The sequence below is a fragment of the Oreochromis aureus genome, linkage group 6 (genome assembly GCF_013358895.1).
Source record: "Oreochromis aureus strain Israel breed Guangdong linkage group 6, ZZ_aureus, whole genome shotgun sequence".
Taxonomy (NCBI): Eukaryota; Metazoa; Chordata; class Actinopteri; order Cichliformes; family Cichlidae; genus Oreochromis; species Oreochromis aureus.
In genome coordinates, this window is record NC_052947.1 from 31535357 (window position 1) to 31563009 (window position 27653).

Consider the following 27653-nt stretch of genomic DNA (forward strand, 5'->3'; position numbering starts at 1 on the left):
GATCCAGAGTGACTTTTTTTCCCTCTGTTACAGAGTTTTGGACCTTCAGCCCGTACCCCGTCTAATTATGTCCACGGCATGAGTTACCTTCCCCCCGAGGACTCTGCTGCATAATCATGTTCACGCCATTCTGGTTAAAGTGCCCAGAGTTTCACAGCCACTGATTTCTAACCCTTGCTCACGTTCATGATCTTTTAAGTTACAAAGTTTTCCATGTTTGTAAATAGTTCCCTGCACTTTGTATCATCACCTGTGTTTACTCACCGCTGTAAATAAATTATTTTCATGTCACGTCTCGTGTACCTGTGTGTTAAATCTGCACACTCCGCCTGACACTTCGTGCCATGACAGTAGGAGACAGACTGTCTCCCACTTTTAAGATAAGGCTTAAAACTTTCCTTTTTGATAAAGCACAGTTAGGACCAGCTGCAGAGACTGATTTCTACCTTAATTATGCTGCAACAGGCCTATAGGCTGCCAAGAGCTTCCCGTGATGCACTTAGTGTTTCTACTTCACACTTTTTTCACTCATTGTGTGTTTATACCTTGCATTTAGTTAATAGTTGTCATTGATTCCACATTGTCTCTTTTGTCCTGTTCCTCTCCCCTCACCCCCAACTGGTCATCCCTGACCCTGGTTCTGCCAGAGGTTTCTTCCTGCTAAAAAGGAGATTTTCCTTCCTACTGGTGCCCAGTGCTTTCTCATAGACATACATATTAATGTATAGTCTTTACCTTAGAGTGTAATGCACCTTGAGAGAACGGTTGTGATTTGGCACAATATAAATTAAATAAAACATCTGAAAACTGAGCTTCCGGTTTCCAGATGTTTTATTTCAAATGTTTTATTCTTTGTTGTGCTTGTTATGTTTCAAATGCATTAGAAATGCGAGAATTTTTTCAACCACCATAAACTTAACAAAAGACACACAGAGCCAGTACCCCATTTGAATACATTTTAATCACTGCAGTGAAATGGTGAAACCCTTATGTTATATCGGTTTCTGTTTTACAGAAAATTGTAAAAACAGCAGAATAACAAGATTTGAAATGTTTTTTTGGTTTTTGTTTTACTACCCGATGCATCTAAAGAGTGAGTACTGATTGACCATCTCCTCCAAGCCCAAGCAGGTATCCCGGTATTTGTCAGTCTGACACTCTTCTGCTGTAGGCCAGTACTCAACCCAGGTTCTCTCACCAATTACGTACTCGAATCTGAAAAGAACAATTGAAAGAAAAATAGTGTTTGTGTGACCAATCAGCAAAATTTGGAATAAAACAACTGTGATAAATATACACAGTTCAAGATAATTACATTTATTAATTGAAGGTATGATTAATGAATAGATCTCTGAAATTAGTTTAAATATACACCACACACAAGCACAGCCAGACAAACAATATACTTACGTATTCTTTTTGTCATCTCGGTGAATATCTTTATCTGAGCCCATGATAAGGTAGGTTTTTCCTCGTTCCAAACTTAAAGCTTCTCTGCAGTGTTGATAACTGAGAAATATGCGCTGTTTATTCAGTGGACCAACATCAAGACTCCCTGTAATTAAGATATGACAGTTGAGAGCAGTGATTTATGAATGACTGAATGTGTTGCTCAAGTTATAGTTAAACACAGTGCTGCTGTGTCCATATATATTCCTGGTTGAATCATCATAATATAGTGTATGTGTAATATTAGTGTTTTGGCAATATGCTTATGCTGAGTATTAAATGTTAAATAAGAAAATGGGTATCAGCAAGACAAGCTAATCTGGCTTATTGATAGCAAATGGTGTCAACCACTAAATGTACCTCTCAGTACAAAAGCAAGCAGCAGTTTTATAAAATGCATGATTTGTCCTTCAAATTGCCCATTTTTTTGTGGCTATCATAGAAAATAACTGTCACTGCTATCTTAATGCCACAAAAACAAACTAGTAATTTCTTTTAAAATAGACGTTTAAAGGACGTAAGTACTTGCCTTCTTTGATGGGGTCCAGCACTTTGACTTTGTGACTGTCTGTGGATAACTCTTCTACAACCTCTTCCACCAGTACTTTGTAAGCTGTGGGCAGCCAAAGTATAGTTTTTAGCTTTTTGCTTTACTATATTCTATTAAATAAACCTAAATGTAACCCATTCATGTTTGTTTACCATAGTCTACTTTGCTGGTCTCTGTACTCTCACAAATCTTAGCTTGGCGGTCATCATTGGGGATTTTGTCCTTCTTCTGCATACTGCAGTTCTCTGTAAGTACACAATAGGGACAGGGTAAAAATACAAAGCTGATGTATACATGTGTGTTGATAGGTGACTGCAGGTAAATGAAGGTCGAATATACAACAAATATATCAGTAAGCATTTTGTTCCTGCTCTGAGTGTTGTGACTACTGTCTCTAACATAAACCTTTGATTATTTACTGCAAACCAAATTTTAAATCAGATTTGCCAAAATAGGCGTCTTTTAGATTTTTTAATTGTAGATTTGTACATATATCTAAAGTTACTAACAGCACCCTAGCTAGTTATGAAAAACAAACGTGCTTTCACAGGCCAGAATACTGCAGTGTGAAAGTATACCCAATGATTCAAAAGCTTGCAGAATCACCTTTAGCAGTAATAAGTAACTGTTTTCTCTAAATCAGTGTCTCACTTCGTTTGAGGAATTTTAAGTTTGCCCATGTGTAATTCTATCATATTCTTGCTGCAGCATTTCAAATGGGTTGGGTTCTGGACATTGGTTCAAACTATCCTGTTGTAGATTTGCTGTGTGCTTGTGTTCTTTGTCCAGTTGCATGAATCAGTTTTCATCATGCTTGCATCATGCATGATCTGATTAGTCAACTAATTGCAAAAATAATCTGTGACTAGTTGACTATCAGAATAATCATTTGTGGCAGCCCTAATGTATTTGTGCATATAAATGGCTGATAAACGCAATTCTGATTCTGATTTTTGCTCAAAATTTGACTTTTAAAATAAAATCTTTACTTTAATCACACTTCTACTGCTGTTTTCTGTACCATTTAAAGTTAATATAAAAATATATGAAAACCTTTTAATTACAGTTTTAAAATAAGCTTATTTAATCAGATGTATATGATTATATATATGATTGTGTTTACCTTCAGCACATGTGCATATGTTATCTCTACAGAGCTGCAGTAGTTTTCCAGCTTCCCTCTGTGGATGGTAGAATTTCACGCAGCGTGTTTCTGCATTGAGGAAAAAAACAAGTATTTGACTGTTATTTTGTGACAGCTATGGTAGATATAACAATGTATATCAAAATGATCAAATAAAATGGCATAGTGTGCCTATTTACACTACACTGCCAAAAGTATTTTGCTCTTCTCCCTTCACACAGAAATTCACTTGACCTTAATCCATAGGGTTTAATATGATGTCAGCACAACCTTTGCAGCAATAACAGCTTCAACTCTTCTGGGATGCTTTCCACAAGGTTCAGGAGTGTGTTTATAGGATTTTTTGATCATTCTTCCCAAAGTGCATTTGTGAGGTCAGACACCAATATTAAGCAAAAATGCGTAGTTTACAATCTCCAATTTTAATTCATTTGGTTGAGGTCAAGACTGTTGCAGGATAGTAAAGTTCTTCCTAACCAAATTTGCTCATCTATGTCTTTATGGACCACACTTTGTGCATTGGTGCACAATCATGTTAGAACAGGAAGAGACCATCCCCAAACTGTTTCCACGAAGTTGGGATGGTGAAATTGTCCAAATATTTTGGTATGCTGAAGCATTAAGATTTTCTTTAACTGGAAATAAGGGGCCAAGCCGAGCTCCTGACATTCCATGAAACTCTCTATGCTCTGTTCTTGAGCTAATCTGAGGGCCACATGAAGTTAGGAGGTCTGTAGCTATTGACTCTGCAGAAAGTTAGCAACCTCTGTGTGCTGCAGCATCTGCTGACCACACTCTGTGATTTTATATGACCTACTACTTGATGGCTGAGTTGCACTCGTTCCTCATCACTGTCACTTTGTTATAATAGCACTAACAGTGGATTGTGGAATATTTAGTCATATTTGAGGAAATCTCATGAGTGAACTTGTTGCACGGGTGTCATCCGATCTCAGTAAGAGGCTGAAATTCACTGAGCTCCTGAGAGCGACCCATTCATTCACAGATCTTTGCAGAAGCAGTTTGCATGTCTAGGCGCTTTTTTATACACATATAGCCGTGGAAGTGATTGGAACACCTGAAGGTAACAAGGTAACATGTTTATGAGACTCACGTTCATAGTATTCATAGACAGATACAGCTGCGGGTTGTAAGACGCCCACCGGCATTTCCTGTTTGATCCTAAAAACAATTTCCTCTGGTCGTGTGTGAGAAACCTGGGATTTGAAATATAGACAGGGAAAAACATAAATAAAAACCAAGGCAAAGTGGAAAAAAGGGGGATAAGGAGAAAGATTGATGTGATTTCCAACCTTGTCCAAATAAATGATGAGTGAGCCTCTTTCTGACAGGACTTTGTTCATCTCATATTTTGATATGGTGCGCCCACGTCCTTTAGACAACTACAGACAAACATAAAGACAAATTTTTAAACATTAAGAGGTCTTATATTTTTGGTTAACCGTAACCACATAACTTAATGTGGGTATCTCTTCTTACCAAATCCAGGTCTTTTGTTTCAGCAGCAAAACCAGTTAGTAAGCCAATATCCAAGATTGACATGCCTGCATCACGATCCCTGTTCTTATACCTGTAGAGAGAATGACAAGAATGATTCAAATGACAGCAGATTTAAATGGAGGGGAACAAAAAATTCCTATTAAGCCAATATTATTTCTAAAGTGTAGTTTATATTGTACTTACATGACCTCTATCCTAAGCTTGTATATCTTTTCATCTGCATTTGATTTTTCTGAAAGAATAAGGAAAAAGAAAAAAGGAGCACAAACAAATAAAATGCCATAAATTGAAGCAAACAGACTTAATGAAAACATACAGATAAGTGCAATAAAAATAGGAGATAAGGGATAAGTACCTTCTATGAGATCCACTGAGAGGGTAAAATTCTGACAGTCACTCTCCCGTTCTTTGGGCTTAGCGTAATACAGTGATACCAACTGTTGCATCAGAAAAAATGTGTTTTTATATTGTGTGATAAACAAGTCTTTGTTATACTCTTCTTTAAAGGTTTAAAAAGCCTTGTCTAGGATTCTGAAATGATCAACTAACAGATAACTTACTGTCACTGTTGCTTCTCCTGTTCCCCTAGCAGTCACTGTGATGTCCTGGTTTATGTCATTAATCTGTTGGGATTAATATGTACAAACACACAAAGATGAGAAAAAAACACAGAGATAAGCTCACTTTGACCCACCGACTGAATTTAAATTGCACTGAATCCTCTCATGAATTCTGTCTGTTAGGGAAAAAAAGACCAAAGAGCTTGCAGAGTGCTGAGATGGATTGCCGAAAAGACAGAAACACTAGCAGTACTGAGATTTATTTACTGCTAGAGGATGTTGTTTTCAGACTGACAAATTGTGCTACATGGTGACTGTGTTTGTGAAACTGTGTCTTCTCACCTTAGACGTTCTTGTGGCATAGTGGTTGTTCTGATTGAAATTGTACTTTTCAGGTGCCGACCTTCCTGGCAACTTGATGTCCACATTCAGATCATACTGTGGTTCGTTAGCGTTGATCCAGTACTCTGCTACAGCTTGATAGACCATTATAGTAGCCTGGAGAGAAGAAAGTGAGGGAGATAAAGAAAAGCAAAGGTTATAAGATTAGACAATATGTATAAGATATCTGCCTATGATATCTTGATTGACAGGAAGTTTTGTGTTACCTGAGTTGATCCATAGCCTCCGCCCACCTTCTGTTGTGCGTTGAACCATCTCACAACAGGTCTGGCATCTTCAAAGTTCTTTATTAAAACAGCACAAGACAAGAGTAGAGTTTTAAAATAAATTATAGAAAAACATTTTCAAAGGTACTTCAGAGTTTTAGGCTTTCTAATCTGCTTTTTATTTGGGTGTAATTAAAATCCAGTCCAGAAACTTGCCTAATGAAAGAAAATGCGATGTTTTTCATAGTTCATAACGAAGCTGTACAAAGCAATGTCTTATTTGTTTTAATTTGTATTTGCACACAATAATAACACGACATAAAACTAAATGTAGAAATTATTTTCATTGAGCTGGAATTTCACAGTTAAATATATGGTAACTCAAGTACTCTGGAATGGTCAGCAATGGTATTTAAATACTGTTGTTAAAAGAAAATTGTACATAATGTGATCAGCTACATGAAATGTGCTCTTTTATGGATCACTAAGCAAACCACATGACTACTTGACTTTTCACCTAATAACTTTTGTGTTAAATTTATTTACCAACTAACAGCTTCCTCTTTTCTGGAACATACAGACTTAGAAAAGGGGAACCTCAGCTCTGAGTTCTTACAATAACTTTGTTATCTTTGTACACACACAGGCTTGTATAAATAAAGAACGCAGACAGTGATACAGCGCGAGTCTGTGAGTACGAGCGCTCTATGACCGTCCTCGCGAGTAAAGACAACTGCAGTGTTTGTGTTTTCTAACTCAGGTGTCTCAGCTGAAGAACTGCGGGGTGATTTTTAGAAATCCCCTGTCATTTAAATTGGTCCTTCAAGCTTAGCGATGGAAACAACAGACACGTTAAGTAAATTTTCAATGATTTTGTGTCCAAAACCTATAATATTTTAGTGACACATGAATGACAGATGGATTATATAATTTGGACATGCTCACCTGAGACTTGACAAGAGCAAGAAGAGCATAAGCTGTGGCTTCCAAAGTGTAAATACGCCCTCTAGGTACAGGCCAGTGAGATAGCTCTGACAGACACAATCACACAAGTACATTTTTATTACTATAATATAAAACAGAATTATTTTAGAAAAAATGTAAAAACTTTTTTCAAGTTAAAAAAATACTGGTATTCCTTAGATAAAAGTAAATTGATAAATATATACCCAAATTTGAGTAGGCACACTGGATTTTAATGAGAAGTCAGAAATTAATCAAGTATAATATTCAATAAGTAAAATTTTCAGGAACGCAAGAAAGTTGATGAGATTTTTTCAGATATATTATAAAAAAGTAAATTTTAAAATTCATGAATAACAAAAGTCATGGTCTTCCAGTCTTCAGTGCTTTTCACCCACTTCTGTCTGTCTCTCCTCTTCTCATTCTCTCGCTCATCTCCCTCTGTCAGTGTGTGTGTGTTTGCTGTGTGTCCCTGTAACCATGCCTTCTGTTCCAAGGGAAAGTCCTTCCTCCATTTCCCGCATCTTATGTCCGAACACCAAGAGTTAAAACAATCACTTCGTGGTAGTCTTCAGATGATCGGCTTTCTATTCAAGCTAGAATTCCCTCATTCGTGGCAAACAATGGCTATCAGCTCTGTCTAAAATCAGCCACATCTCCCAGAAAACCAGTTAACATCTCTGTATCCTCTGAACCACTTGAATTATCCTCTATTCTGCAGGTTTATCACAAAATTTCGGAAGTTTTGCATAAAGATCTACTTTTACTTTCACCACACTGACTATTGAACAATAACCTTTCTCCAGTGTTTCTTTTGGTGGCCAAGTCTGAATAAGGGTTTTGGAGCATGTGTCTGCTTTCTCCACTTGTGCTCAAAGGAAAACCTCTCACACCCCTCAAGTTAGTCTGCTGCATCCACTAACAATACCAGGATGCCCTTGGTCACACATTGCATTTGACTTTGCATTGGACTCTCTTCAACTGCAGGTAACACTGTCATTCTCACCATCCTTGACCCTTTTTTCAAGGTCTGTACATTTTGCTGCTCTCTCAAAATTGCCCTTTTAGTTAGAGACATCCCAGATATGGTGAATCATGTGTTTCGTCTGCATGGGATCTCTCAAGACATAATTAGGGGCCCAATTTAACATCCTGTGTCTAGAGAGAGTTTTGTGCCTGGGTTAGTCTTCCCTCTGACTTCCTTCTTTCTGCAGACTAGTGTGCTGACCAAACAAGGCAACCAGGATTTGGAAGCGGCTCTCCACTGCACAAATTAGTCCAGGTGGAGCACGCAGCTAACCTGAATCAAGTAAGCCCACAACACCATGACGTCTTTGGCTACTAGGCTCCCACTTGGCTACCTTTTTAGGCGTCGCTGGGCTAACAACCTCCCCTGTTTCTGGCAATTAAAGGTAAGTGTTCTGTCCATGTGCAGCATCATCTGCACCACTTTCAGTGCATCTGGAAGGCCAGAGGGTTTGGCAGGGTATCTACGAAACATGTTCGACTCGGATATCAATCAAAAAAGTTCCCCACCTCTGGTGCTAGCAAATCTGGAGTTCCTAAACTCTTCTGTTGGTAATCAGCTGTTCTGTCTGCAATTTAAGCTAGAGGAATACCCATATTTCAGGCCTTATTGTTGAACTGCAAAGAGTTAGTGTTGTCGGCACATATATGAAGTTTTTATGTTCTGTCTTTTGTCGTCACCTCACATTTTTCTCGTCTCTGCGCAGGAATCCTGGCTGTGTCTAAGTGAGTTTTTAAGAGAGAGAGTTTTCCCTGTAAAGAGGGTTTCTGTGGATCTGTAAATATTGCAAACCTTGACACACTAGCTCAGAATTCCTTCTGTTGTCATTTTTTTGTAACTTTACTGTAAATATCAGCACTATTGCTTTCTTTGGACCTGTTCTGAGTTCCACATCTTGAGTCCATTTGCACCATTACCAACCATTAATGACAAAAAATTATTGTATTTTAGCCTATGGTTATGTCCTGTATGTATGAGAGAAGGACAGGGTAGCAACTGAAAAGCACTGAAAAAATCGTCAAGAATATATTTTTGTAGTACAGTTTTCTTTTTCACAGTTTTCCCTACTGGTTTTTGGAATTCACTGAAACTGTAATAATCATAGTTACACTGATCGTGTAAATGCGTACGGGTGTGTGTGTGTGTGTGTGTGTGTGTGTGTGTGTGTGTGTGTGTGTGTGTGTGTGTTTGTGTGAACATACCTGGGGAAACAAACTTGAATAGGATCGCTTTGTTCAATTTGTTTTCATTAGCCAGTGCATATGATGTCATGGCCACAGCATAAGGGTTGGTGAGGCTGGGCAAGCGCCTCTCCAGGTAGGCCACTGCTTTGTCTATACTGCCTGGGAGACTCTGGGCAGATGAAAAAAAGGAAAAGAAAGGAAGATAATGAGTGACAGGAGAACAGAACATAATGTTCTTCTTCCTTTTGTGAGCCTACAGAACACGTTGGTGAGATTAATTAAATTTTGTCTGTTTTTGCTGGTCTATGGTTTAAATCTTCAATGCAAGTGGAATAGAAAGTATCACTGTTTGATTATTTCAGATACTTTGTAACAACAATGTTTGCATAAGAGATAATGTTTGCAGGTGAAATACTCACATTGACAGTGTCGGAACATATTGAGCGTGACTCCTGCATTGCAATGAGGCAGAAAGCTGTCATGGAGGCGTCTGAATCTAATCCAGCCACATCACCCTATAGAGGAAGCACAAACATATTATTTATAAAAGGTGATTGGCAGTTGTATAACTGGCTTCTCATTTAGTTATAAGTCATTTTGTATTTCAAGTATAGATGAAGAACTGGTGTTAATAGAATCAGTGCACTCACATTCATCTCTCCGTGGATTACAGCTGTAAATTCTTTGAAAACACCATCAGGTTGTTGTCCTTTGAGAATAAGATACTTGACAGCATCACAGATCACATTATCTTGTATTGCAACCAGATGATGGGCCATTGCAAACACCTTGGCAACATAGGCAGTCAGCCTTATAGAGAGGAAAAGGGGATACAATTGCTTAATTTCATTAAATTTGCCCTTAAAATATATTGCCAGTACAAAATCAGAAATTCAAGCAATACGTGCAAAATATTGTGTATGAATTCATGGATGTTTGTGGGCGCCTCACCAGGTGCTAGCTGGGCGAGCAACAAATGCAGCAAACGATCCATCATTTTTACGGTAGGCCAACTCGTTTGTGTAACCTTGATGAAACAATTAAAAAAATAAAACAATCTTTTTACTTCACTGCTATTCAACTTGCATCTGACTCTTATCTATTGGAAACAATTTTGAGGAGCTCTGTGTGTTTATTGTGTCACCAAAGAATTTATGTACATCTGTGAGAGCCTACCAGTTTTTATATGTTGGAGGGCTTCATTACGTTTGTCAAATCCCACAGTTTCCCACTGGTTGGTTTTGTCCAAATACAAAGTTGCAATAACAGGCAGAGTCATTGAGATCATGTTCTGCTCTCCACAGCCCGAGGGTTGTCTGATTAGAGTACCCATTGAGTTACCGTCAATGGCATTCTCCACCAGCTGAGATACTTGTTCTCTCCCTGCATGCATACACATACAAAAAAGGTTCACAACAACAATTAAGGTAGTCAGTCCCGAATGTCAACAATAACAATGTACAATAGAAGGTTCAAGGTGATATAGCCACTGAATCACATAAACTGCCCAAATATCAAATACTTCTCACCTGTCACAGAGATCTGTGTGCTAGTAGGTGTGTTTGGAACCAAATCTTTCCTTTGAATTCCACTGTTAAGAACTTCGTTCTGTACACCATCTAAACAGAGAAAAACCTTGTTAATGTTTGAGATCAATGAAAAATCAGGGTGTGACTTAATAATTAGAATGAATTTTTTTAATGGATAAACTCACTTTCTCCTTTCTTAATAGGATCTAAAGTTACGATCTTTGGATGTTTAACCAGTACGCCCTCAGGCTGGAAAACAGACAAACATTGGAAGTCATTATTATTTTAGCAAACAAAAGTGTAGTTGATACAAAACAGGAAATAAATCCATAATTAAATAAAGTCCTCCACAGTTTGTCCTTCTAAGCCTAACTGCAATTTGTGTGACTAAACTCTGTTTAACTTTGTATTCTTGTTGTGTGATGTGAACCTCTCTCGGTGTGTGAGAGAAGTAGCCACAGCAGCAAAAATGCAAATGATGTTAGTAGTCAACTTATTATTGCAGCTGTACAATGCGTACTTTGTAGTGGCAATAGATACTGAAAGTGTACTGCTGAGAGGCAGATAATAATTAAGTGACTGTGGTGGTTTACAGTGTTATCATATGCATAGAGTATTTTTCCTTACAATATATAAAATATAACATAATATAAAATACAACATCAACATTGGTATGAAACCAAAACCCTTTTCAAAACCACAATATTTTTGACGCGCCGTTTTATGAATGTTAAAAAAATTCAGAAGACATTCTGTGATATCTGGCATGATGTGGTTAAGTGACAGGATCCTCGACACTGTTAACTAAGTGTTGATGATTTGAAAATCCTTCACTTAATTGTCTGGCTGCAACATTTTGGCCATCTGTAAAGCTTTAGACGTCTGACTTAGCTTGAACTGTCAGATCTATTTAAATTTTCAACTAAACTCTTATCCATTTTTAACTATACGTAATTAATATTATTCGCGTGTAACTTTAACCAAGGTGACAGACTTCCTGCAACATTAACCATATTAACCTGTTATTTGAATCAAAACCACATAGTTTCTCTAACTTTCCTCCTTTAATGAAAATCACTAGAAAGCATCACAGATCAAATAAGCCATGGATCACAAAGGGGATAGAAGATGCATGTAAAATGAAAAATAATCTATATAAGAGATTCATAAAACTGAGGACAAAAGATGCTGAAATAAAGTACAAGTTATATAAAAATAGATTAGTAAATATTATAAGAACAAGTAAGAAAGAATATTACCAAACATTATTGGAGCAAAATAGAAGTAACACACAAGAAACATGGAGGATATTAAATAGCATAATCAAAAAGGGCTCAAAAATAAGAATTATCCAGACTATTTTAAAAAGATAAAGATATTGTGCTTGATAAAACTAAAGACATTGTAAATGAATTTAATGATTTCTTTGTAAATGTTGGCTTTAATTTAGCAAAAGAAATTCCAGAGTCAAGAAATAATAATGACCTAAATAAACATATTACTCAGAATGTGTCCTCCATGTTTATTGGTGCTGTAACTCATAGAGAAATAATTAACATTGTGAAGACATTCAAAATAAAAAGTCCACTGACTGTTTTGGTATTGACATGATGTTAGTTAAAAGTATTATAGAATATATAGTGCAACCTTTCGCATACATTTGTAATCTGTCCTTTCGAACTGGTGGGTTTCCCTCACAAATGAAAATAGCAAAAGTTATTCCAATCCATAAAAACGGAGAGAGATGTCAGTTTACCAATTACAGGCCAATATCACTACTCCCACAGTTCTCAAAATTTTTAGAAAAGTTATTTGTTAATAGACTTGATAAATATATAGAGAAGCATAATCTCCTAAGTGATAACCAATATGGCTTTAGAGTGAAAAGGTCCACTTCGATGGCAGTGATGGAACTTGTAGAAGGGATATCTAATGCAATAGATAATAAGGAATATACCGTTGGTGTTTTTATAGACTTAAAAAGGCGTTTGATACAATTGATCATTCTATATTAATGAATAAACTAGAGAGATATGGCATAAGAGGATAGCATATAAGTGGATGAAAAGTTACCTGGATGACAGATATCAATATGTTGAAATCAATAATGTAAAATCTAATCAGTTGAAGGTAACTTGTGGTGTTCCTCAGGGCTCTGTGCTGGGCCCTAAATTATTCATATTATATATAAATGACATATGTAGTGTTTCCAAACTGTTAAAATGTGTATTGTTTGCTGATGATACCACTCTGTATTGCTCAGGTAAAGACCTAGAACAGCTTCTGACTACAGTGGAAAAGGAGTTAAATATATTAAAAACTGGTTTGATGTAAATAAGTTATCATTAAATATAAAGAAAACAAAACTGATTATTTTGGCACTAGACAAATGAAAAATGTATCTAAAATCAGGGTTAATGGAATTGAAATTGAAAGAGTGTTCGAAAATAAATTTCTTGGAGTGCTAATTGATGATAAGCTGAGCTGGAAGTCTCATATAAATCATGTGACAACAAAAATGTCAAAAACCATTGCTATTCTCTACAAAACAAAGCATGTCCTGAACAAAAAATCATTATACACACTTTATTGTTCTCTGTTGCTTCCATATATGACTTATTGTCTGGAGATATGGGGTAATGCATATAAAACAAATACTCTTCCTATTTTCAAGTTACAAAAAAGAGCTATAAGAATTATAAATCAATCAAACTATATAGAACCAACTAACATTTTGTTTATTAATCTGAATACCCTAAAATTTTATGATTTAGTCGAATATAAAATGGCACAGATAATGTATAAAGCACAAAATAACTTGCTTTGCTGCAGTATTCAGAAGCTGTTTAAAGTCAGAGAGAGTCAATATGACTTAAGGGGAACAGATGTCTTTAAAACAAACAAGATAAGGACAAACATAAAGCAAAGATGTGTTTCTGTTAGAGGAGTTAACCTGTGGAATAGTTATGACAATGATTTAAAAAGGTGTAGTTCATTTTCCTTGTTTAAAAACATGTTTAAAAATAGAATATTAGAAAAATATATTAATCAAGAATGAAAAGAGCAAAAATAATAATTCTGAAACTCTTGATTGTTTTGCTTTGATGTAATTATCTAAGGTGGAAAATTTTTTTTTGTTTGTTTGTTTGTTTGTTTTTGCTTTGCTTTCTTTTATTCTTTGCTTCGAGCCCTGTGTACAGGAGCTGCATGCAAAAGATTTTTTGTTAAAAGGGTTGGCATAATAAGCAAATGCTTCAGCCAATACCCTTTGATTAGCCTTGTCTCATGATTTTTTTGCTTTTGGTAATCTTTATTTTGTATTCTGTATGCTAATCAATAAAAATCAATCAATCAATCAAACTTGGCCTAAGCAACTCATTTGGCATCAAATTCATTATCAACTATGCCTTAGCATGCCTGTATGTCTATGGTTTCAAACAGTTTTTGCATTTTACCTGGAAAACATTTCTCCCAAATGAACACGGTGAACGTATTTCAGTAATATACGTCAGTATTGATGATAACCATGATTTTTAGAAATGAAATATGGATCAAACTGACCTACATTATCATAAATAACTGTTTAGGTTTTCTTTTGGCTAGGCTTTGGCAGTTTGCTGTTCAGTACTGATTAGAGTACTGTACTGGTTCTTCATCTTCCTATACTCACATTTTAAATAAAATCCCTTTTACAAAATAGACACAAAAACAAGCAATGAACTAAAAATGCATTTGACCAGTATGATTATTATATTTTTGATGATTTCTGAGATTATTAAGGGAAATTCTTTTGGCAGTGATAATCATGTAGTATTAGAACAAAAGTTCAACACATATTGTTAGTCTCCAAAATTATCAGTCTGACGTTTGGTCTGGGATTGAGCCAGACTCCTGTTATTGTTTCTGTCTGTTCCTTTTTGTGCCTAAACCTCAACAAACAATAGCTTTCAAATTATTTTATTACTACCAATTTTGAAAGGCCTTTTCACATTCAGATAAGAAAAAACATTTTTGTTTTATTTAGTAGGAAAGTGATATTGAACACATTTTTGAGCATACAAATAGCAAACACTGGTTTTCTTACCACCACCCGCAGCATCTTCATGACTCCATCATTGAGATATGAGTCCTTAACAGCTGCTTTAACCTCAATGCGCCGTTCTCCCTCCTTCATGGGAATAATGACAAAAGGTACAGATCGTGTGGTCTCGGCCCCAACAGTGACCTCCTGGCGATATCGACCACGTTTGGAAGCTGAACTGCACACGTGCTCCTCCTCAGTCAAATCGATGCGTACCTTTATAAAAGAAAAACAGCAATGACAAAGTTGGAGAAGAGACTGATCATGTGGTGTTTCAAACTGGAAGAATACAAAGATCCTGATGAAATACAGAGAGTTTTTTGAGCATTCCTTTAACTTTTGGCAATTTCAGCTACTCCTTATTTACAGAAAACTAAGGTAATAAACTCAACATGAAAAAGGGATTGTACTCTCCAATTTGAGTTGATGATAAACCAAATATGATAAGCCTAGATAGACAGATAGAATAGTTTTACTTTGAACATGTAAGTTTAACTGAAATAACAAGAGAAAAGAAAAACTTAAAACATCAACTTTTCATGAATATCTCTGTCTACACAATGTTTATGCTCAAAAAGGAGTAGGATGAAACTTTCTCTTTTTCTGTTCCTACCCCCTTGATTGAAATTCTATTATTTACAAATCAATATTCAAAATTTAACATTATATAATCCATACATGTTTAACTATATACAAGTCTACACTCATGTATAACACACAAATAAAAAAAAATTCAAGCTCACGAACCAAAACAACAACAAACTACATTTTTACATAAAATGAGCAGCCTATGGTTAACACCCACTAAATTTCTGAGCTTTGTTAAAATAATCTCTTTAATAATCACTTCTCTTTTTTTAAAGGGATTTTGAGAACACAACATGAAAATGCCCATAATAAACTGCACAAGATGACACTTTTGAACGTCACTGTGTTTCAGTCCAGTAATTACTGTGGTTCTGTACTTACAGTGATTCGATCAGGGCTGTAGTTGTGGAGGATTGCTTTAATTTCTATCTGCTCTCCACGGACAGCAGAATAAGGCAGCCTGAGATCAATGAAGAAATCCTTCTTGACAATGACCTCAAATGAATCACCCACACAGATTCCTTAAAGAAAATATGCAGAAAATAATGAAATGTTTAAAAAAGTAAAGGGAAGGCCAAAAAAAGCCATATTTTAGTCACCGAGTCCTCACCATGAGTTCTTGACAGACTGATGCCGGTGAACTGCCAGGTTGTGATTGAATCTTGCAAAGGAACATTTTTCACAAATGATGTGGTGTCACTGAAACAGAGAAAAATGTTAACAGTCTGAGAGATAGCTTAAGATGTAACTGTGATAATTAATTAACTTATCTTTTCATTTGTATGTGTTTGTGTGTTACAATGACTCACCAGTGTGTGTTTCTAGGGCAAGGAGGCAATTTGATATCAGACCAGAGCCAACTTTCTGGGAACTTGGTGCGAGTAACAATTTCATTGCTGTCCATGAAACTGTTGTCTTCTCCTTCACCTGGATTTTGATTAAAAATTATATCATTTTGTGAATTTTATGACAAATAGCATGACTATAGATAACCATCACACATTTCGTTTCCATCTCTTACTGCGAGCCAGTTTGAGGTCTTCCTCCCTCTTCTCTGCTCGAAGGGTTTCCACTGCCTTGCAGCAGCGCAGGAAAGCATCACGGCAGCCTTGACCATCAACAATGTACTCGCTGCGGACCTCACAGGTGTATGAAAGGGGGGTTTCCTTCATGCCATCCAGACAACACTCAGATTCTATTGGGTCTGTATAATTTTTTACTGAAAACAGAGACGGTTGTGGAAGAAAGCATGAGAACTGTGATTCACTGTAAAGTTCCAAACATATATTTTTAAATATGTCTTTTTGTAAACAGAAAATATTTTAATGAAGTCAAAAGCATAAAACAAATGTTTTTTTTATTTCTTTTTGTCTGTTGACTAATGCATAGCCTGTCAAATAATAACAGTGATATGTTTGAAATTATGAATTAATATGTGGATATTTATGTATAAATATTTATATATATATAAATATTTATATTTATATATATATATATATATATATATATATATATATATATATATATATATATATATATATATACATACTTACATAAGCTGCTTCTGACATCCATTACAGCAGCGTTGCGTTTCTTTCTGTTCGCAGGCTGGCATTTAATCTCTGTAAAATGCGACACATACAAAATATACCATATGAAACAAGCCTGAAACTGAATTTGGTTTTTATGTTACTAAAATAGGAAGAATATAACACAACCTTTGTTGTTGGAGTGTTCAAACATGATAGAAATAATCATCATTCTTCAAGGGTTTAGCAGTGAAGCCGAGAGAAAAGTATTAGACAACGGTAAAAGAGTGGGATGCTCTGTTGCATTGTCACCTTGTCTATATGTGGTCTTTGCATCAGTGTTGGACTCAAACAATAGCCCAGCATCAAAGAAGACACCCATACTGTCCTTTCCTCCACCAGGTGTGCAGCCTGTGTCATACTGCTCTACTATGTCCCACACCTACAGGTTAAAGTACAAACACATACAAGAATGTATATCAACCAGACCATTTGTATCAGTAAGCTTACAGTAGGGGGACTTGAATATGGCTCACAAATCTAAAAATAAATAGGCTAAAACATAAAAAATATCTTATTGACATTGTACATTATGATATTGAATTCACCGTCACATTTTTATTTTTTTAATTTTAGACTCACAATAATCTTTCCTCCTCTCTACACACACTCAGAGCAACAAATCTAACTGGGGACCTACGGGCCACCTGGCGTGTGCCACAGCTAATGCATAGTTGTTCTGAGGCACAGGTTAACACGCTGTAACAACATAACAAGTTTCAGGTTTTTGGTATGTATGCAATATGTAAATTAATATGAAATCCAATATGTGCAATTTGTTTACTGAAGCTAAACAATTTATAAAATATAAAAAGCAAAAAATAATTGAGAAATGACCTTTTTCTGTGTCAGGCGGTGCTTGTTGTTTAGGACGTAGACACCTTTGTCAACTGCCACCAGTCCCACTGTGGCCTCTGGATTTCCTGTGACTTTCAGACCAAACATCTTGCGAGGCTCATAGGCTGCAGCAGGTCGTGAGGATTCCAGTTTCAGCTAAGTGAGTGTGACATGCAAATTTGTATATGTTAAAAAATAAGTACTACTGTAGAAATGAGCAACATTTGTGCATTTTGGCTGTAAAGATTCACTCTTTCATAGCTCTTGAGTGTCTTACAGTGCCCATGCAGGTGTCTTTTACATCCACCCAAACAGAGTCTGATACCACTTCATTTGAACTTGTATGGAAATAGGCTATGATGCGGAACGATGGCAGCATTTCTTTGGTGATTGGTTGTATCAGGGAAATCAGTACTTGGCCTCTTGTCTTGTAACGGCCATATTTCACTAGCTGACCTCTGCTCTGGATCTGGGGAAACACATTTACACATTAATACCTGATAGCTTAAGCACACATGTATGTACTATGACCAGTTGTTTCATCACAGAAAAAATAGCTCTCTCTATAAAAACAAATAAATAAGTCTCTTACCAGATATGTGATATCATGATTTTGATTTGGCTGCTGGTTGAGATTGAGGTTGATTTTTAGATTGTCTCCTATTTTCAGCTCAGCTGCATCCACACCTGCAAATATGTTTCAATAAATGTTATAGTTTGAACACATCTTTTAGTGCATGTTTCACACAGTATACTTCCACTTCTACCTACAGTAACAATCTTTATACTTTTACTTTATGCAATACTTCATCAGGATTTTTCTCACCTATGTGGATAAAAGTCCTGGTCTTGCTCTGGTATGGTCTTGCTGTCATCTCTGCTCTTGCTTGTTTATCAGCTGTAAGAATGTTGTGATCGGTCATTGCCTGTAATTAAAGACACACACACATAAGCCATAATGAGCATAAGAAAAACATTTATGTGTAACTATACAAGGATCAGTCAGGACCTGTAATTAAAGCCCAGCATACATAACCAATGAGCAAAAAGTTAAATTAAGTGATAAGTAAGTGATAATCTCTTTCTATGTTATTGTACAAAGGGGTTGAAAATTACCTTTACTGCCTGAGGGCAGTATTTGTGTGAGCAAGCATTAAAGTTGGCCAGAACACTCCAAAATAGCATTCTGGCAGCCACTGTGCTGCCCTATTATTATTATTAAAAGTTATTTTTAATACTGTCATTATTATAATTATTATTATTAGTAGTAGTAGTTTGAGTTGAAGTAATAGTACTAGTAGTCGCACGGTGCGACCAAATATTTTCGGGTAACAAAAAAAAAAAAAAAAAAAAAAATCTCTGCAACTCTCCGTGTGGTCAACAACAGACACACAGTATGCCCCTATCGTGGACTAAACCAATCAGAGATAGTCAGGGGCGGGACCTCTCTGATTGGCCGTGGTCCAGTTGAAAGTGCAGGTGGAAGAGAGAGGTGAGTAGCTTGAATAAAGCGATATCAATTCATTAACGGATCCACACAAAGACGTAAACACAGAGCGGACCCGACGCATCAGAATCAGCTTTGTCTTTCTCGGATTTCTCACCCCACGGCCCGAACACGGACACGCTGTCGGAGCTTAGCGATTCTGATGCGTCGGGTCCGCGCTGTGTTTCCGTCTTTTTTGCGCTGATTCTGAGCTGCAGGTTTTGTCTCTCCAACCAAAATTCGCCGAGCCAGCAGCAAAAGAAGCAGCAAACTACACTTCACATTTGATCAATGTCATCATGAATTCCCTCTTACTTTTGCTGTTTTGCTTCCACCACGATAAAAATCACACTTCATGCACAGCTCTCTCTCTCTCCCTCTCTCTCTCTGTACTTCAAGAACAGTTTCCCGTCTCAAATCTCTGTTTTCTGCATTATTCATTCGCTTATTACCCACCAGTCTACCGTTGTTTACAGCGCTGTCGGCTGCTGTCTTTTTCTTTTCTTTTTTTCACTTAAATGACCTCGGACAAGAAAGCCTAATTTCTGCTGTTCAATACTGAAGAAATTTAAACTTCTTAAAATTATGCAAAATTGCAGAATATTGCAGAATATTTTTAAGGTTATCCTCTTCTCCCCCACGCCCCCGGCATTGGGGGCAAAAAGGAGGAGATCATGTTTAATCGGTTATAACGCCGGTTGAGAAATATAAATCCAGACATGTGTGGTATCCACAGAAACCTCAGAATCTCAGCTAAAATGTCATATAAACCATTTCTACAACCACCAAACACACCGAAAACAAGCCGCGATTAAACGAGCAGTTATGTAAATGCGCAGAAGTCCGCTAAACACACAAAGCCGAACCAGAAATTCTTCAGACTTCATGTAACCGGTTAAAAATAGGCTGGTTAGCTTCCAGAGCTATCACTGACTCCACACAGCAAGTTTCACCACAATCAGACCAAAATTCACTGAATTAACCGCAAAAGAAGACCACAAAAACACACAGCAGCGCAAATGCGCTAAGAGAGAAATTGGCTTACCGTCCTGATTTCCTCCGTTATTTTCGCCGGTAGCCGGTAGCCATGTGATAGCCGGTAATTACCATGCCAACCTAGCCGCATCAGAGCCGTTTTCGTCAACAACCTCCATTTTAGACCCACCTACAGACACGACACTGGACAGCCGCCACTGGACAGCCGCTTTCACATGCAATAAATTTGGACACATGCAAGCATTTGGCATTACAACGTCTGATTGGTTGCTTTTTCTTTTCTCACCAAAAATGACGTGAGAACGTGGCATCAGACTTACTTTCAATCTATTGACTGCTAAAATGATTAAATTACATGGTGTCAATCATGCAAATTCAGGTCACCAAAAGACCCCAAAGTTACAGCCCTCAAAATTTAAAGGGCCAGAGGCCAATGAAAATACGCTCCGCTTATAAATAGGACCTTTTAGCTCACGGTAATTAATTAGTAGTGCAGAAGAATATATGGTATGCATTACAGAAATGTAGCAGTGATAATAATATTGTATGTAATCGTAATGGGCGAGCGCCGCTTAGTAACAGGACCTTTAGGCAGAAAAAGGGCCACTAGCATGTAAATGTGTGGTTAATTCTTCAAAAATATATTTTAAAAAAAGCATTTTAGGCCTGTTAATAAAATTTATTAATTTTTCAATGCTCTTTAACCTACCTAAAAACATTTTCAATCTCTATAAATTTGGACACACGTGGTGGCATGGTGTCCAATTGTGTGTCAAAATGCAAATTGGACAAAGACCCCAAAGTTTTCAAAATTTAAAGGGCCAGAGGCCAATGAAGCGCCTGGATATTCATGTATTGACAGGGCAAAATGTAGTTTTTCACTGTTTTACTTTTAATTTCTGAAACAAATAAATCTTTGCAATTGTGTGCAGATTATGCTTATATGTTACAGTTACTGTTTTACTGGAACACAAATATGATCTGAGCTTATATTTTTTCTGGAAAAATATGATTATATGCTAAAAAGGGTTACAAAAAAAAAAAAAAATTAGGCGAGAATAAAATCTACTTACTTTTTCTGTGTTCCAGTCTCAGTAACTTTGACACAGTAATATCTGCTTTAATATTTACACCTCTGATTAAATGTCCCAAGTGTTAGCTTCATTTTGATACCAAGATTGTAAGGACAGAGTTTGTAATTGCAGAGAAATAATCAATTTAATTTAGGCATTGCATTTTCGAGCAGGAAGCTCAGAAACCCCCTTGGGGCTGAAGAGGTTAACTACTATAAAACGCCAGACCAGGAAAATCTCCTTCATGTTTTTCTGTGTTTTATTCTCAGTTACTTTCACACAAAGGCATCTGCTGTGATGTTCACAATTCTGATGAAGTCTCATGTGTATCAGTACTGATAAATGATCAGAATTATAATATTTCTGACTGTCTGAGGCTAAATTGAATCGAATCAGGACTTTGAGAACCGGAATCGAATGGATTATAGAAATCAGTGATGATACCCAGCCCTAGTGAGCAGCCTAGGCCTGACAGAAGTGGATGTAGCTGTGGGTAATAAGAAAAGATGAAAAGAACCATTGATAACTTTTTTGTTAAGTTAAGGACTGATCCGTTTGAAATTCATAGCCAGCTCTGACACGGTGCCATCAGTCTTTGAATGCTGAAAAAACAGCAGTGTATCCAGAAAACACATTATATGCTGCAATAAATGCACTGCCCAAGTGTCCCCTCTCCCCACTGCGTTTCAGCAGCAGGCAGCAGCAAACAGGTCGTCAGAGGAGCCAAGATGATGATTAAGTTTAACATTTTCTACAATATTGACAAAGCAATTTAAGCACAAGTTTGTTAGTTAATAATTTAGAAATGAATATTGTCTGTATGGACCTCCCCCCAAAGAAAGTGCACATGTAAAACTGCGGTGTTAAGCGATGTGGTTGAAAAATCTGAGTGTGCCTAACTTTTGTGCCGGTACGCCTAAATTTTTAAAGTTAGGCGTACCGGTGCGCCCATGTCAACAAGTTAGTCTAGAGCCCTAGAGGCTGGGGTCTATCACACCAGGCAAGGCCCAGGTGCAGGCTGTGTAAAGATGCCCCTGAGACAATCCAGCACATAACAGCATGGTGCAAGATGCTAGCAGGCAGGGCATACATGGAACGCCATAACCAAGTGGCCGGCATAGTATACAGAAACATCTGTGCCGAATATGGCCTGGAAGTTCCGAGGTCAAAATGGGAGACGCCCCCAAGGGTGGTGGAGAATGACCGAGCTAAGATCCTGTGGGACTTCCAGATACAGACGGACAAAATGGTGGTGGCTAACCAACCGGACATAGTGGTGGTAGACAAACAGAAGAAGACGGCCGTAGTGATCGATGTAGCGGTTCTGAATGACAGCAATATCAGGAAGAAGGAACACGAGAAGCTGGAGAAATACCAAGGGCTCATAGAAGAGCTCGAGAGGATGTGGAGGGTGAAGGTAACGGTGGTCCCCGTGGTAATCGGAGCACTAGGTGCAGTGACTCCCAAGCTAGGTGAGTGGCTCCAGCAGATCCCGGGAACAACATCGGAGATCTCTGTCCAGAAGAGCGCAGTCCTGGGAACAGCTAAGATACTGCGCAGGACCCTCAAGCTCCCAGGCCTCTGGTAGAGGACCCGAGCTTGAAGGATAAACGGCCCGCAGGGGCGTGCTGGGTGTTTTTGTGTGTGTGTATATATATATCATTGTAGTAAGATTATTGGTGGTGCTGTTGTTGTTAGTTTGTTTGTTTTCTTATTTTGAAGACTGTTATTTTGGGGGGGGGTAAAGCTTTTTCAAAACTTAAAACTTACAGTGATTCTCAGCTCGGCTTCATTTCCTCCTGTATTGATGGTAAGCCGAGCCATGCCGTTAGCTGCAGTGAATCCCCTGACTGGCCCAGGATTAATCACTACTGGAATGTTTGCTGCTGGAGTTTCATCAGGATTTAAAACTTCAACCTGACATCAGAAAAAAGAAATTGAATCATAACACTTTGTAAAGGAATTATAATTTCTTCAAATACCACAACTGACGTATCAAAATTATTATTTCAAAGTGTAATATTATGTCAGACTATGTAAATTTAAATTAGTGCTTTACCACAACATCGAAGGACATTCCTGGCTTGAAATATTTTGGAGTTCTTTTAAAGTGGATCGTATAGGGTGATGTAACAATCTGGATACCTCTCAGTTCAGCCTCCACCATTTCACTACCTGTGACAGGGTACAAGAAAATAATTATACACACAAAAAATTGTCAGAATTCATTTGTTCTTCTATTACTCACTTTGTTTTCACCAAAAATAAAACAAACAAACAGTAATTTGTCATTTCTGACACAGATGCTCTTTTTAAAAAAAATTTTTTATGTGTGAGTGTGTGTGTGTGTGTGTGTGTGTGTGTGTCGGGGGGGGTGTACTGAACAGGCTTAAAAAGACAGGCTTCTTTCTTACCACTTTCTGTCAGCACACTGACAGATACAAATATGGCGCCCCCTACAAGGCTGTTGATGTCCCGCTCAACTTTTGTTATGTCCTCCCTCTTCAGTATCACCTCTCCTTCACCATTTTCAATCTAATTCAGCAACATAAAGATGTTCATGTAAAAATATGTTCCACAGTTATAGCACAACAATACAGTTTGTGAGGAGTAGGAGGTATTTAAACTCTTATGTCAGCATCACTTTACATGGAAAGGCTAAATCTTAAGTATAAATATGGGCTCACTGGCACTCTCTGAAGAGAGTCTGGAAAGCTCTGCTTGCTTTGGTCCTTTTTGATGACCCCAAATACCACATAGGCTGTTCCTTCCACCTCTTGACCAAACAGATACCTTAAACCATGGAATAAAGATGTGCTTGTGAACAACCAGTTTGAACCCAGGTCAAACTGTAACAACAAAGGATCACATACATACTACTTAAATCCACAAAACAATTACATACGTAGCTTTGATTCTGACGGTGAAATCTTTGCTGTCCACGTGGAAGAACTGTGTTAATGGTGTCAGTTTCACCTCAAAACTGGGAAGAACTGCAAATAATAAATGAATGAATAAATGAAATGAATAAAACATTTTCTGTGTCAAGTTGAAGTTACTATTTGCATTGCACATTTAAAAACAGTAAATAGTGCAAGTACTATACAGCTAATGGGATGCTCACCATACTCTTTGACCTCAAATTCTGCAGAATAGATTTGCTGTGGGTTGCTCTGGAATTTTGCCACCACTTTCCACAGTCCAGTACTACACACACACACACACACACACACACACACACACACACACACAGAGAGAGAAATTAATCAAACAAATAGTTCAAGCATTCGTAAAACTGAAACTAACACATTAATCAGACTGCAGACTATATTCTACACACAGGATCTAATTAGACTATAATTGCCGAATTATGGAAGTGTATAAGTTTAAAATATGCAAGATTGATTGTATAGTAAAAAAAATCAATTTAACACATACAACACTACATAATATACACTTACACTACATTAATAATAACAATGATAACAACAACAACAACAACAATAATAATAATAATAACAATAATAATAATAATAATACTCACCTAACAATTTCACCAAGCTGGAAATCTCCAGAATGAATACCTGATTTTAGAGAGACTGGGTCAAGTGGTAAAACAATGCCTTCAGGTGTCTGTGGAAAAAAATAAAGTTTCAAAACTAATATATGAACGACAATATTAAAAAATCTAATAAAAAAAGTTTATGTGTTTTCGTTGTTTAGCTACGGCTGATTGCATAATGTCACTTTCAATTCTGAGCCAATGAAGAATAAAACACAATACCACAAACTCAATGGCAATGGAAACATCAGTTTGAGCTGCTTCATCCCTCTCTACAGGCTCCATCTGGGGTGTCAGTGCAAACATCCTGAAAAGAACTGAAGAGAAGAGAAGATGTTATTTTTGCTGCTCGGGCAATGATGTATACATGTTGGGAGGAATATTTAATAAAGAAGTTCATTTTACTAATTTAAATTAAGATCATTCATTTAAAATATGTCTTAGTCAAACTGAGGGAAATACATGATTTTTTTTCCTTTCAAATCTTCACTGAAAAAAATTATCAGATGTTCTAACCTTTTTCAAAGGGACTGCACGGACTACACAAAACAGCTTTCTAATTTGTGAAAAGTGATGCCATAGTCACATAATTACTGTAACAAACTGTTTTTTGTCACAAATTTAAAACTAAATTGTTGGAGCAGCACCATGTTTCCTTAAGTTTATTGAATGACCCTGAAAAAATATCGAATCTGTATTAAATAAAATAAAAATAGAACTATGGACGCATGGAACACACGACACAGGAGCTCTAGTTTTCCATTCCAACTTTATTCACCTCCATACATCAACTGAGCATATCGCACCCAAACACAACAAAAACCCCTCCTCTAAGCTTGGCTGTGAGTGGAGCCCTCTAGTGGGTCGCCACACAACTACCCTTGTGTGTGCTGTGTTTCTCAGTCATGAGGTAGCGGTAGACTCACCTTTGGTGTTTGGTGTATAAAGGGTCTTGTCAGTCTGAATGAAGATGTAACCAGACTGGAAGGACACCATGACGACTTTCTCCAGGAGGCGGTCGGGGAACTGAGCCTGTAGGTATACGTACTGCTTCGCGTTGGGATCTTTACTGAAGTCTCCTGCAGGGATCTGAGACCATTATGAAAAGCCTATGAAGACTTGGATGCCATATTCAATGATAATTGAATATTTAATGAAATAGAAATAACAATGACAGTCACATATGCAGTAAACAAATAATTCAACTTACCGTTACTTTCCCAAGCTGCTGAAAGTCATTTCCACTGTTGAGGGTGACAGATGTTGTTGCCAGCCTTTTCGTTTTGGTTGGATGGTTCATCACATTGATTTCAACCCTAACGTCTCCTCCAGTGCAGTCTTGACACTCCACAAAGATGTTTTCTGCTGTTCCCACCCGCAACAAGTTTGGGGCAGACATCACTTGCCTGCAGAGCAGCGATAAAAGAGAAAGATGTTAATGATATTAGTCTCTGTGTAGATAAACACATGCTGTTACTGACTAAAGAATAAATTATTTATTTATTATGTTATATGTTCATTTTAGACACTATGAAAAACATGTTAATAATTGCTGAAATAATTATTTTTAATTAAAAATTAAAGATGAATTATTATTTTTATCTGTTTATTTATTGTATAAAGGTTTTATGAACAAATACTTTAAAAAAAAGTATTTACCGGCTGTTTCCCCATGTGACCCTTAATTATCTTTTTTTAATTTGTGGGTTTTTAAAAAATATTTTTCAAGGTTTTGAGGAAGTGGAAATAGCCAGTATTCAGTAAGAGTGTTACATAGGAATTCTTAATTCCCAGGTTGACAAATGCTATCTTTGTGCTTCTTTGCTAAAGTCTGAGCTCACATTTTTGAATGCTCTCTATTTAAATATTGCAGCGCAGCCTGATGCCAATTTGTTGATTTGTCATTAGTGTTATTCATAGACAATATAAACCATTTTATATTATAAAGTTATTGTTAGATTTTGTAATCCTCTGTGTTTTATTTAAGGTCTGTTTAACATGTTAGAATATACCCTTTCACAATGTTTAAAACACTTTAAATGCTGTTCTTTGATGTTGTTCTTTCTTTATCGTAATGACAGTTCTGTTCCCTCTAATATGTGACTGGTTGCTTGAAAAGGAGCCACAGTGACAACATAAAGAGGTTGTCATTATAAACATCAGATGTTTTAACCCATGGAAAGGTTCATTTTTTGGGTAAATTCCGATTGGTTATGAGCTATGTGCTGGACTTTAAACACAATCAGTGATCTATTGATTATCTTGAATGAAGTCCAAAACTAAATCAATAAATCTTTTCATCATGCTTCTGGAGTCTATTTGCTTTGTCTGGCGTAATGCACCACTGTGCAAACTCTGGACAAAGTTTAGGACAACTTCTTGGCATCACTTTAAATACCAGATTGCCTTGACTTATGTTACATAAGCTGCAGACCTGGCTGCAGCTACTCATTACACAAAAAAACAAATAAAATGAAGTTAGCAATAAAGTTAGTTGGACTCTGGTTTCATTAATAATATGTTTTTCCATAAGTTTTTCCTCATTCCCTTTCCTTCAAATACCACCCATGCCTTCTTCCTTAAAAAACAATGTGAAACCAAACATGCAAAATAAAATAATATATTCATGCAAAAATTCAATTCAATTCAATTCAATTCAATTCAACCTTCTGCACACATCCAAGATAATGACATTGGCTTTGTTTTGCATGAATTAATTCAACCTCACTGGGAATGTGTAAAAGTACAGCAGGTGTACTTACAATGGAGCTCCATCAGCTACACAAGTGAGAGAAGCAAAGGCCAGAGAGGCCAGCAGCAGCAGAGTCCTCCTCATTATCCCGGTCCTTTCCTGCTGCTAAAGTAAACTGTGGCCGTGCAGCATCCTTCTTTTATTCACTAACCTC

The 27653-nt window shown here is 36.9% G+C and overlaps 1 protein-coding gene across 1 annotated transcript; it reads right to left on the reverse strand.

The window, feature by feature from the left end:
- Positions 1 to 942: 942 nt before the first annotated feature.
- On the reverse strand, positions 943 to 27653 carry LOC116310586 (complement C3-like). The gene is made up of 43 exons (XM_039613735.1): positions 27510 to 27653; positions 25958 to 26153; positions 25674 to 25836; positions 24970 to 25064; positions 24730 to 24818; positions 24310 to 24392; positions 24091 to 24178; positions 23873 to 23978; positions 23600 to 23720; positions 23245 to 23360; positions 22956 to 23102; positions 18457 to 18556; positions 18223 to 18317; positions 17908 to 18099; positions 17631 to 17786; positions 17046 to 17175; positions 16758 to 16826; positions 16226 to 16423; positions 16014 to 16131; positions 15815 to 15903; positions 15586 to 15725; positions 14620 to 14832; positions 10721 to 10784; positions 10536 to 10625; positions 10183 to 10389; positions 9958 to 10033; positions 9657 to 9816; positions 9426 to 9521; positions 9025 to 9175; positions 6778 to 6863; positions 5833 to 5910; positions 5567 to 5722; positions 5225 to 5287; positions 5020 to 5101; positions 4848 to 4896; positions 4644 to 4734; positions 4457 to 4546; positions 4258 to 4360; positions 3123 to 3212; positions 2152 to 2244; positions 1979 to 2062; positions 1411 to 1555; positions 943 to 1215 (listed from the first exon to the last, which is right to left on the reverse strand). The coding sequence occupies exons 1-43, from the start codon at positions 27581 to 27583 to the stop codon at positions 1074 to 1076; spliced, it is 4974 nt and encodes a 1657-aa protein (XP_039469669.1). The 5' UTR covers positions 27584 to 27653; the 3' UTR covers positions 943 to 1073.